A 13218-nucleotide genomic window follows, 5' to 3' on the forward strand; every position below is an offset into this window, starting at 1 on the left:
GAGGGATTCATCGGTAAACTGTGAATCTTCCGTGTAATTCGCCCAGTCGATCATCATGTAAAAACGTGAGAAATGCTGTGTGTGTATATACACAAATCAACTTTTATTTGTTCTTAGACGATGGATGGCTTGCGATGTCCCTTGCCTCGCGTGCTCGCACACCGGGATTCTGTCTGCGAGCGCGCGCTGCTGCCGCCTTGCGCTCTCTCCGCTGTGCAGCCTTATCCATCCGGCGACTCCGAGTGCGCGCCAACGGCGAAAGGATTTTATTACAACGCTCCCCCTAGCGTACGTCGCCGCACTAAAACGAACGATTGCCTTCAACCAATGACACGCGCCATATGTGACATCATTCCTATTTTATAATATCTCACGTCTTTCATCAACTACAAGTACCGCTTTCTAGTTTATAACATCTTGCATCTTTTCATCATCAGCTACAAGTACCACCATCTAGTAAACACTACAAGAACTAAACGAGAGGTGGCTACATACAGGAGACGGTACCGCCTTCTAGTGAACACTGCAAGAACTAAACTAGAGGTGGCTACATACAGGGGACGGTACCGCCATCTAGTGAACACTGCAAGAACTAAACTAGAGGTGGCTACATACAGGCTACAGGGGACGCACAGCCCACGCCCTAAGGAGCTTCGCCCCTAAAAGCAATTATTGCACATATCTCAGGCACCATAGCAACACGTCAATATTTTGTATGTATATCTTTCACTAGACAAGACATATATATAAGCAATTATAGGGACGTAGCGTTTATCATACTGCACTGACCACGCAACGCTTGCACGAAAGGAAAGTGTTTCCAACGCTTCTCTAAGACGACATGGTGGTGGCACCAACCCGTCGCCTTGCGTTCTGCACCTTATCACCTCCTAGATGGGCGCGCACGCCGCGCGCGCGCTTCGTTTTCCGAGATAACTGCCAGATGGTGCTCATGTCTCACGTGTGACGTGACAACTCCGCTGCACGCTCGAGGCACTCTAACGCAGCGCTTCCACAATACCATTCACCTATTTTCTTGCGCAGAACATCGAATAAACGTTTTGTTCACTCTCTCCAGGCGCATTTTTAAATGCGAAGTATTTCTTAGCGAACTTTGGTGACTTTGAGCGTATCTATCTATCTATCTATCTATCTATCTATCTATCTATCTATCTATCTATCTATCTATCTATCTATCTATCTATCTATCTATCTATCTATCTATCTATCTAGCCACCTACGACTTTTAGCTCTCCTGGCCATTTCAATAATGGTATTGATACCAAACTTCATATGGCATAACATGACTGTATGAAGAACATATTTGACTAGTCATAACATGAAAATATTGACACGTATGTCATGAATATCATAATTTACATTTCATGGTCCTGCGGCTCTTATGGTGGTTTTGTTCACAAGGCATGTTGCAAAACTGGCATGGTATGACATGATTGGATGGTGAGCACGAGCGAGAGACCTTGACATAAAAATCATGACATGCGTGTAATGTAACTACATGACTACATGCTACGCTCATGATGAGCTCGTGGCCGTTTCGCTACCTTTACATATACCAAACTTGGTAGTATGGTACATGAATAAATGACGACGGTATGTGACTGGTGCAAACATGATAATCATGAGGTGCGTGTCATGTAACAACATGACTACATGCCACGCTCATGATTCATTGGCGGCCGTTTCTATAGCTTCAGTTACACCAATTTTGGTAATACGGGACGTGAACGGAGGACGAAGGTATGATACTGGTGCAAACATGATAAACATGACATCCGTGTCATGTAACAACATGACTACAAGCTACCCTCATAATATGCTTGCGGTCGTTTCACTAGCTTCACATGTACCAAACTTGGTATTATGCGACGTGAACAGACGACATATGTAAATGACACATCCAAACATGATAATCACGACACGCGTGTTATGTAACAACATGACTACATGCCACACTCCCGATGCGCTCACGGCCGTTTTGCTAGCTTCACATATGCCAAATCCCGTATTACGTGAGGTCAATGGATGGCGAAGGTATGTCACTGGTGCAAAAATGATAATCATGAGATGCGTGTCATATGAGAACATGACTACATGCCACAACCGAAGGCGCCAATACATTTCGACGTGACGCGGTGCTCGTGCTCACCGGCGTTCCTTTCGTCGCGTCACGGCGGCTTAGCCACGCCAGGCGCTGCTCCTGCCAAATAGTCGCAGGCATGCGCCGCACTGCTTTGCTTTGATGCATGCGCGTTTCAGTGCGTCCGACATCCCTCCGTCACGATAAGGCCGCGTTCACACTGAGCATTCCGGCCGCCGAAAGTGCTCCGAATCCGGTTCGGTGGCGGTGAGATCCACCGAAAGGGCCCTCTCTGCGCCGATCGCTCTCGGACCGATTTTTGCGGTGTCTGCCGCCGAATCGGTCACCGCGGACCAATAGGAGCGCTAGTCAAGAAATTTTGAAAAATGGCGGCCAAGCCCTACTCACTTGTTATGCCGCAGTGCACTTAACTGAGTGTTGAAACCAACGAGAGTTTAACCTACTCTGTGCCTACTTCGCCTCCGTATTTCGTGAAAGAGGTGACCGAGCTTGCTGTTGGTGTGACCGAGCTTTTTGCGGTCTTGCAGAGCAAAACGAACCCACCAATACCGCTGGCGTCGATGGTTTTTCTGCTCTTCTTGCATTACAAGACAGCCACTTGCCAGAAAAGTAAGCAGTACTGTCTTTTCTTGCTTCTTGCGTACGAGAATCGTCGAAGTATACACCACCGGATAGCGTAGTAGCGTTTGCGAGCCGCGACAACAACCGGGTGACAGCGCATCCATCCCGCGTTCGCCCCGTAGTAGATGGCATATTTGGCGGCGCGGGGTACGTCCAGTGCGAACGACGCTGCGTATCGGCGGCAGGGTATTTCGGTCGCTGTAGAAAGCGGAAGTTTCAGTGTGAACTAGGCATAAGAGGGAGACGCAGTGTTGTCTGTGCAACGCATCGGCGCGAAATGCAGCATGTCGCAATTCACACCGGTTGCCGTCGGGCCGCGCCGACGGACGCTGGTCGTGTTTGGCGTCAGAATATAGAGTGCTCGCGTTTTGCTAACGTAGCGTCGCTCTGCCCAGAGTGTGCGCGCGTCAACGGTACATTGCAGTATATTGGGCCATTCATGATGCGCTCGCGGCCACTTCGCTAGCTCCACATATACTAAATGTGGTATCACGTGAGGTGAATAGATGACGAAGGCAAACGACACATCCAAGCATGATAATCATAACACGGATGTCATGTACGGCATTCATTTACCTCCACTTTGTAACATTGTGCTGATTTTGAAGTGACATATCAAAATTTCTCATTGATGCTTCGCATACAATCGATTCCCACTGTACGTGGGATCTGCCCATTTTTTGTAGTTTTCTTTTGCCCCATATTAGCATATATTTCTCTAAGTCTTATCCGAGACAGAAATGTGTAAGGGGAGCCATGGTGGAGCGTGGCATGGTAAAATATCCGCTGACATGTGCCACACCTTGCGTGTAGTGCATTACCGTGCATCTGAAGGGCGGTAAGTATCAAGCTTAGCAACAATGAAGTCTGAAAAAAAATTATTCTATAGTGCATAAGCTCCGCAATAACAACAAAAGGTCACGTGGCTTTTGGCCACCCTGCCCGTATTGGAACCCGTGTCCTCGAACTTCGCTGCGTGGCACCTCACATGCTGACACGCCGGGTGTCTCCCTTTCGAGGTCACTTCGTTTCAGATGTGAATATTTGGTGGGAGGCCACATTTTAGCCATTTTCGAACAATGAACGGTAATGAGGAAGTGGTTCGACCGTGGCCTAGCGCGGGTATATGGATAGCGCCGTTCTCTTTATAGGGACACTAAAAGACATAACGATTTTTGGCGTATTCGTAAAGAGCAATTTCCCAGTTTTGAAAACACCACTCCTACCGCGAGGTGACGTTTGGCGAAGTGGATAGAGACGCCACATTGAGACTAAATATCTCCACAAATACCATGACGTCGTTGATTTTGATGGCGTCTGCTGAGTCCAACGTAGTTTGCAATCCATAAATATGCGAAAGTAAGAAAAATACGTATTGAAATTTATGACGTCACGCGCAGAGATTTTGGTGCAAAATTTAAAAAGTTAAATTCAACCTTGATTTTCATCGCTAGTAATGAACCTATGATAGTGAAACTGAAGACATTAGAGTTCTCAGACTGCAGTTTATTACCGTAAGCCAAGTCATTGTTTCACTTAATTGTTCCTTTAGGTATGGATTTATTTTGGCTAGCGTTTATGAGCGTGAGCACAAAGGGGGAGGAAGGAGTAGAAGTGCCCCCCCCCCCTTAGTTACCTATAAGTGGGGGCGCAAAATCTGCTCTATACTTTGACCTAAATGAAGAGGGGGAGAGGCACCCGTGAAAGGGATTATGTACGCCAAAGCTAACGTTAGCAATCGCGTTAACAGAGGCGTAAATATGCCTACTGGGCTAAATCGTTGGCATGTTTTTCCTGTCCTAGGTAATTATTGAAGAACTTCCACTGCTTTGCTGCTCGTAGTTAAGTGATACGGCTGTGTAATGCAAAGGTGCGAAGGAGAGCAACTTCAGGCAGGCTGGCCAATATTTCGGTAGGCGGACCGACCTTTGTGCGATAGCTTTGAAAGGATTAGTCCGTGATGGTAATGCGCTTTTGACAAAAACAGGAACACATCTATAGGAACATTGGCCAGCCTGTATGTGGTCCCCATAGTGTATTGTCTCCATCTGTCTGTTCCCCCTGCACTTTGAAGTGGCATAGTGGCAATGTTTTCTATTATACAAGTGTTGCGAGAGCTATTGTAGGTTATCAGTTGTTCGTTGCGCAAAGGACAGAAAACAGCGCTGGAATTTAGACGAACTAAAAAAAAGACGGACGACGAGGGACACTTACGCTAAATCAATCTTTTCTTTTGTAATGTGGAAACATTCATACCATGGCAGTCAAAACAGACGTGACTACCAGCAATCCGCTGTTATCCCTCTGATGCCAATACCACCTCGTGTCTCAAACTCGTGTGAATAATCGGAATGATAAAAAATTACGCCATCTCCCTCTAAAGGGAACCATGTGTAGAGATGCGGTGCAGAGGGTGGTGAACGCTTGCGCTTAATCGCGGCGCCGCACAAGAGACAAACCTGGGGAAGCACAAAGCACGCAGTGATGGACCGCTCTTCCCCACAGGAGGACGCCAATCGCTGCAAACGGCAATGAGAGATGGAACACTCTGATAGCACACAGAGAGCCACGGTCGCTTTTAGTTGGGCGCACGCTGCAAATTTCGATTGTTCAGCAACGCACAGGAGAAATCTCCCACCGGCACTACCTTGGAGGTCAACATTCAGTGCTTATATAATGGGGTAGCCGCTAAACGGTTGTGTAACTCGAGCAGTCGGTTCTTTTTTTTCTTTTTCAATCAAGAAACTCACTAGCACACGCTGCCTATACTATGGCGTAGCGAGGCGAGAGAGGAGGGAGCGTATGAGAGCAGCGAGAGCGAGAGAAACGCGCATGTGCTGTAAGGGTGGTCACGCCGCACACCGGATCGAGCTCGACCTTGAGACGCTTCGCATCCAAAAGTTGATTTCGTTTTGAGAAGAATAGATGCCATACGCCAATGTTTATTGTATTCTATTTCTATGTGTTCGTCTAAATTTCAGCTCATTTTAGCATTTTCTGTTAATGCTTAAGTTGAACGTATGGCAGCTATTTCATTTTTATATAAGACGTGCTAAAAAGCAGAGGCACGCATGTACACGAACCTTTTCTGCACCAGCAACACTTTAAAGTGCTCGTTTTTTTCCTCGCGAAATGGCCCAGTTGAATATATTTACTTAGAAAGTAGTTTCACATCTATCCACTAAACGTTTCTCGGCGCACCTGTCGTAGTAACTCTCTGAACTTTATGTGTGTCTGTGCTTGTATATTAAAATTAATGTAGCTATCATCCTCCAGTAGTTATCATCTACAATGTAGTTCCGATTTCATCATGTGCCCTTGTGCCTGTTTATTGTAAACCAGCGTTTTTGTTTTCGAAGGCATATACATAGCTGCCATGCATTTTTACTCATTCTTATGGCAATTTTGGAAATTAAGCATATTACTTCTGCTGACAACCTTAATGAGTGTAGCAGTATTCATAAATATTATGAACTAAATAAGTAACCCGGGGAAAATAGGTTGTGCGCATGGATTGAAGGTTCGGCTGAAAGAGCGGCAGCCCCCCCCCCCCCCCCCCCGGCCACGTAAGAGGGGTGAGCACAATTTTTGCCTCATGCATTGACTACAATTGTATGGAGCGGGGCGCTCCAACAAACATTCTCTCTCCCGCACTCTGAAGAGAACTCTGCACACGCTTAAGCCATTGATGCTCTCACGCTTACAAAACAAACTGAGATGTTACGCGTCAAAATTATTGTTTACAAAGACAGAGGTAAACTTTGTGGATTTCCGGCCGATTGCTGGACTGGGCTGCCACCTAGGAGCTAACGAAGAAACCATGTCTCCAGACAGCTTTCATGGCCTGCTGGATCACCCAGTGTTGCTTGTCCAGGCCCGAACTGAGCAGCGCAGTCCGCCAACGTGCCCGCAGGTCTTCATTGGAGGCCGCCACCCCAGAATTTCTTATTATTGCTGGGAATTCTCATAGGATATGGTCAAGAGTGGCTCTGGTGGTACAGTACTGGCAGAGATTGGATCTATAGACGTCGGGATATAAGTGATGAATGATTACGGGGTTCGTGCATGTGTGTGCTTGTAGCTGCCGCCATTGCACGGACTGGGTCTGATTTAGCTTGGGTAGAAGTGGGGGGTACCTTTGCAGTCGATAGTGTTGAGTTATATCACGAAGTATAGTGAGCCGATCTTCCCATTCCCACACCGGCACAGAAAAGTCCGTTTGGGTGGCCACCTCGTCTAACGCGACTCGGAACGGGAGACCTCGAGCCAGGTTGTGCGCCACTTGATTCGGGCTGTCCTCCGGGTTACCTACTGGTGTGTGGGCAGGGAACCGAAAGATCTGCACCTATTAGTCCGCCTCGAGAATTTTTCCTGTACTGCAGGGGTCATGACACCCAATTTTTGGTCATAATCCGTGCTGTGTGGGTTGGTCCTTTGACGTTCACACACAAGCTGGCGAAATTTCAGCGCATTCGGTCGGGCCGGTAATGTCTAATGTCTAATGGAATATTTTTTTATAAACGAGCGAGTGGCCTAGTGCACGGGCAACACCGGCACGCTCACTAGCCATGACGTAACGAACCGATTGCGCCGCGAGCGTCTGCATGGTGTGCAGTACGGAGGGCGATCGTGTTTCGTGGTCAGCTGCGCTTGCAATCGAGTTGTTTGAGCGTTATTCAACGTACCAACGGAACTAAATCACTAGCAGCGGTTGCAGCAATGCTACCGCGTCGCCCATGCTTCGCTGTGAGCGTGTACAGAGCAGGGAGAGTACTGTGTCATTCTTCAAGTTTTCTATAGAGCCCGCCAAACGCAAGGCTTGAGAGATAAACGTGCGCATGAAAGACAGCAGCGCAGGCAACGCATCTGTTTTGTGCTCAACGCACTTCACGGCAGACAGCTACAATGACGACCAGCGTCTTCTCGGCGAGTTCGGTATACCAGTGAAAAAGCCGAGCCTGTGCTCGTACGCTGTCCCGACCGTGTGCTCGCGAATGCAGCGTCTCCAAATCGTTAACTTCGCTTGTCAACCTGGCACGCTTGAAATAAAGCTACTTACCATTGCGGAAGGCCGTGTGCAACGTTTGCCGCAACACCGAGGTTTGTTGGTTTCTGGGTTCGCCTCGTCTTCGACGCTTTCTTCGTCGCTCGAGCTGGTGGCGATGGGGTCAAAACCAAAACACGCAGCATACATGACGTCGACGCCGCTTCTGTTGCTCGATGAATCATTGCCCGAAATGGGAGCTGATTATGGTGCTGAACAACATGGCGATGGTACCGGTACCACTTCGCAACACTTGCAACACGTGCGGACCACGCGGCAAGCATCACTCACAACACACTGACCACGGGCCGAAGGTGCTGTTTGGTAGCGGACGACGTCACTGCTCCCATGGGTTTGTGACGTCACGCACGCCGTGGCAAAATGGCAGTCACCGGCGGTGGGCGGAGTTTACGGCCGAAGACCTCTACGGCTCATTTTTTACTGAAAAATCATCTTTCACAGTCCAGTTTTCACACGTTCACAAGCGTATGCAACACTCTACTTTCGTTTTTCGCCAAAAACCGCAAATCGTTGGGTGACCATGTCATGACCCCTTTCAGGATCCGCAATGCCTCGGGGGAGATTCTGCCGCTGGTATAGTTTCGAACGGCCGTCTGCGAGTCACTGATTACATATGAGGCGTTCTTGTGGGCAATGGCCATCACGATGGCCAATTCCTCCGCCGTTTCTACGTTCGGTGTGATGATAGACGCGCTGCTTTTGCATTGTTGTGTGTGGTCTGCAACAGCAGTCATGAAGCGGTGAGGTTTCTGGTAGCGTGCTGCATTTACAAAGACCGCGTATGATTGACCCCCCCCCCCACCCCCAAAAAAACTTTGACATGGCTCTGGCTCCACCGACACGTCTGCCCTTGTTGTGTTCAGGGTGCATGTTTCTTGGTAGGAGTGGTGCTGTTTTGCTATGTGCGGTACTGTTTCTTGGTATGGGTGGATAGCAGTGATGGTTCCATTGAACAAAGACTACAGGAGGATATTGACACAGTGGAACGGTATTTACAAGGAACAGGGCTATCCTGCTGGGCGGAGAGGTCTGAGCTACTGCTATATCACCTACACTCACAGGTCGACCACCCAAGCAACATCCCCAAACGCAGACACACACCGATATAAAACTCACTACAAGCGACGGCCACGTCATACCACCCGTGGATAAAATCCGAGTGCTAGGTCTCATCATAGAAAGTAAAGGTACCAGCGGAGAGACAGTTCGCAACATTGACGCCAGAGTGTCGAAAACGACGCGCCTTATTCGGCGCATTACCAATAAACACAAAGGCATGAAATAGATTAGCATCACCCGTCTGATCCAATCATTCGTACTAAGTCAAATCACCTATACGACCACGTACCACCGATGGATCACAGCAGAAAAGTCAAAACTCGATAGCCTAATCAGGATAATTCACAAACAAGCCCTATGTTGTCTCGAAGCACCAGCACCAAAGTCTTCCGTCAACTGGGTTTACACAATACGCTTGACGAGCTTATCGAGGCGCAAGAAATCTCCCGATTTGAGCGAGTAGCCAAAACTAAGCCAGGCCGCCAGATTCCACATAATCTCGGAATTCCTACCACATTGAAATTATTGTTTATATCTATTTTATTTTATGCATTTCTTCCATTTCGATATCTTGTTTGTCGCTGTGATGAAGGTTGACTTCGGCCACGTGGTGTTGCCTCCCAACTTCATGCTGCCGAAAGAACAGAGCCTGGGCAAGCTGTCCCCTATGTTAGGAAAGACCAGCGCTGTTGACGTTACGCTCAAGGACAGCGCGACGATGTTGCTCAAGCAGTTCCAGTACGACGCTGGCTGCGCAGGCTGTGAGTACAGTATACCACAGCGCTGCCCTAGAGTGCCGTCTTACGTTTCGCGCGCACCACCCCATCTCGCATTTCACTCGGCCTTCCTGAGAGTATAATGCGGGATGGGATTAATACAGTCATGCCAGGGCCAGGCCACAAGCGAGCGTTCTGTGCAGGGCTGCCAGATGCCACCGAACTAACAAGTCAGTAATCATCACAAGATAAGCCCGAATGAAGTGGAAAATTCAACAATTTTATATGTTTAAAGCATATTTTGATAGCAAAAACTGTCACTCAAATACGAACAAAGTTTGAAAAAAAAAAAGAATCGCCTGTTTTGTGCAGTGAAAGCAGGAGCATCTATGAAGGTAAGCGCATATTTACTTTTCAGCATCGTCTCCATTTGGCTGAATGCATGTCTCCAGTGTTTGAGTCAGGTTTCTTGTTGATTGCCTCAACGTATTTTTTCACTTCAGCACTAAACTACTAGAAGCGACCAAAGCGCCGCTATAGTGAACGACAAACGTTGTATTGCTGAACATGGTGATTACCTAAATAAGCAGAATTTTTGGGAAATAGTGAATAAGTTCGAGAAACTCGACAAGAGACTGGCTGCAAAATTCTACAAGCGATTCGGAGAATGAACAAGCCTATAGTCGGTGACAAGCTAAGAATAAAAAGTAAACTGCACCAATGTCTACTTGTATTATGCGCGTCCAACTGCGGCCGCTTTTTACTATTACGCAACAGTATGACGTAAGTTTCGCCGCAACTTTGAAGCTACAAATGTGATAGGAATAAACTAAAAAAATCGCGCGAAAAAGAACAAGCACCTTGGTACTTTCAGCGGTCATTGTCCGCCTCGGTGTATCAGTGGCTATAGGGTGCTCTGGTTCTCATCCGAAGGTAGCGGGTTTGATCCCGGTCGCGGTGGTGGTGGTGGTAAACATTTATTAAAAACGGAGAGGTGAGCAGGGAAACCATGCTCTGGTGTGTTAGCTTCCACAGTACTAGGTGGAGTCACTAGTCAGGGGTCCCCTTGGTCATGACCGCTGTCCTGGCACGCTGGACCGTGACTTGTTGGGCCGGAAGTTCCTGGCAATCGAGCAGAGCCCTTTCCTAGTCCTGATTGGTTGGATTGGGCTACGAGGGTGAAGAAATATTGAGCAGGCACGTCCGTACTTTATGTGGTAGGTGTTAGCCACATCCGCACAGTACTGGTGGAGGCCGGAAAAGAAAGAGTCCGTGGCGGTCGCTTTTCGATGGAGGCCATCTAGCAGAGGCCTTGTAGTGTGCGATCTCAGTGCATGTTACGAAGCACCAGATGCCGAATTTTTCGGATCCATTCACTACAGCGTCTCTAATATATCACTTTTATATATCATACCTCTATTATAAATAAATAAGGTACCGGTATCTTCATGCGTATAATGTTTACAGAACCGGGTGCACGACTTCATTGACCAAAATGTACAATGTTTGAGTTGTCAGAGCGTTTTGACGCGTTCATATTTTCTCGCAATGTAATTGGTTTTACTTCGTTGTTGTTTCTTTTCCTGCAGCCGCCTTCTTCATGGCAGCGCCGAATAAGTGCACAGAAGTGGCTCAGATGACCAAACTGCTCTACAATGAAAAGTACGAGGAGCCTTCTTTTTTTTCTAAATCACGAGAGTTCGGGAGGATGGAGCATGAATACGTAGGTCCATCTCTCATTGGTAGAAATGGGGACCTGCTGTAACTGAATGAGAAATATGCGGCGGAAAAAAATCATATCTGACGAAGCTAGTTAGCAACCAAAAACGACTGCCCTGTTTATGTGCCAGAGATCCACTGAAAGATTCTAGTAAAGTTAGTGTCGTACTACAAATCTCATCTCTTCCACAAGTGTTTTATTATTTTACTTTGGGGCCCCACATTTACCCAATGGGTGGTTTTCAAGTTTTTTTAGGAAGTGCACGCTTTGTAGCGTGCGACAATAACATTTTACCAGAATACACCAGTGGTACCAAACTGTGTGTAACCGGGAGCCATTTTTTGATAGTTTTCTTTGTAAGGCACATTTTTTCAGGCCTACTTTCCATTTAGATACGGCAGGATGCCGTTCGTGCCATCGAGAGATCGTATACCACGTACGGGTATGCTCAGAGCCTGCGAATGTCTTGGCTAGAATGTCATCGTGCGTGTTTTGTGTTTGAATTTAGATCTTTCTTTTTTTAGTGGCATTCCAAACGTAAAGTCACGAGCTCCAACTTGTAGATAAAATGATTACAATATTTAAGCAGAGCCGAACTAGTTGATAAGGATGCATTGCGGAGTAGCGCAAAATACGCCGTTGACACTTGCTAGAAAGACGAAACGTTCGTAGCGTCTCTAGCCTGCGTATGTGTATTTCTTTCACTATTTCACAATGCGATGGTAGCAACCCGAAGAAATAAGAAAACTATTGCATGTATCATAGGCTTATGGCGCAGAACTTCCAGAACACATTACATCAATAAATATAGCACATTGACAATGCCGCTACTCGATTCTATACATACTCTGATGCAATGAAAGATATATGTGGCACCAATGGCGTATACTCATAATGTTTGGTGCTTCGGCAACCCATGAGTACGTCCGCCATTTTTCTTTCTGGGCGAAACGGTGGCATCATCTGCTACCGTTTCCAAAGGAGATCCCATGGAGGGGCTGAGCTGCACTCGTTTGCGGAGCTTTCAGATTAAGGAAACGTGCCATTTTTTTTCCGTAATCTAGCACTGAATGCTCAGTGAAGCTCACTGTGCTTTTATACATTGACGAGAACCAACTTCGGAGTTCTGCGCATGTTTACAAACTCGCCCGTTGTCCGCCTCGGTAGGTCAGTGGCTAGGGTGCGTGGATGCTGACCCGAAAGTTCTGACCTAAAAATGCTGACCGGATCCCGGCCACGGCAGTCGCATATCGATAGAGGCGAAACGGTGGAGGCTAGTGAACTGTGCGGTGTCAGTTTACGTTAAAGAACACCTAATGGTCGGAATTTCCGGAGCCCTCCTCGGCGTATCTCATGACCGTATGGTGGTTTTGGGACGTGCAGGCGAATCTTGCATAGAGATCCGTTTGGAACTTTTGCGCAAATCGAGCCTCCTGTGGCAGCACTCATTTTCTGTTGCTGTGTTCGTCAGCCTCCGTTGCACTGCTTGCAAGTTCGTGTACGTAAATTCTAGTTTTCGTTGAGCTGAAACGTCCGCAAGCTAAAGTTGATCGATCCGGCTCCCTCAGTGAGGTTGAAGAGCAGTTTATCGCATGCCCGATTATCATTTGCGAACTAAAGTGCAAAGCCAATATTGTTGACAGAACAAGCTGGTGTCAGTAGTTTATTTTCCTCGTTCGGGTGACTGATATATTTGATTGATATTGGTGATACTACGGCTGCTCGACGGTGACGCCTTGTTCTCGGCATTATCAGGGATTCCTCGTTGCGTGAACAACACAAGTAGAAATCGGAAGTTATCGCAGAACGAAGATTAAATAAACAGCAGCTAGCACCTGAAAGGATGCGATATGAGGCTCGTTTTGTTGTCGCGCCCAACTAAACATTGCGGATCGACATTACGGGTTTGTCGATA

The 13218-nt window shown here is 47.4% G+C and overlaps 1 protein-coding gene across 2 annotated transcripts in view; it reads left to right on the top strand.

Moving 5' to 3' along the window:
* The first annotated feature begins 9769 nt into the window (after nt 1-9769).
* The window catches only part of LOC119168024 (uncharacterized), a 40968-nt gene continuing 37519 nt past the window's right edge, over nt 9770-13218 (top strand). For both annotated transcript variants that reach the window (XM_075866487.1, XM_075866489.1), the window contains exons 1-2: nt 9770-9978; nt 11173-11245. In XM_075866487.1, coding sequence (XP_075722602.1) covers nt 11184-11245 — 62 coding nt within the window. In that variant the 5' untranslated portion in view covers nt 9770-9978; nt 11173-11183. The remainder of the gene's footprint in view (nt 9979-11172; nt 11246-13218) is intronic.

This window comes from Rhipicephalus microplus, chromosome 6 (assembly GCF_043290135.1).
Source record: "Rhipicephalus microplus isolate Deutch F79 chromosome 6, USDA_Rmic, whole genome shotgun sequence".
NCBI classification, from domain to species: domain Eukaryota; kingdom Metazoa; phylum Arthropoda; class Arachnida; order Ixodida; family Ixodidae; genus Rhipicephalus; species Rhipicephalus microplus.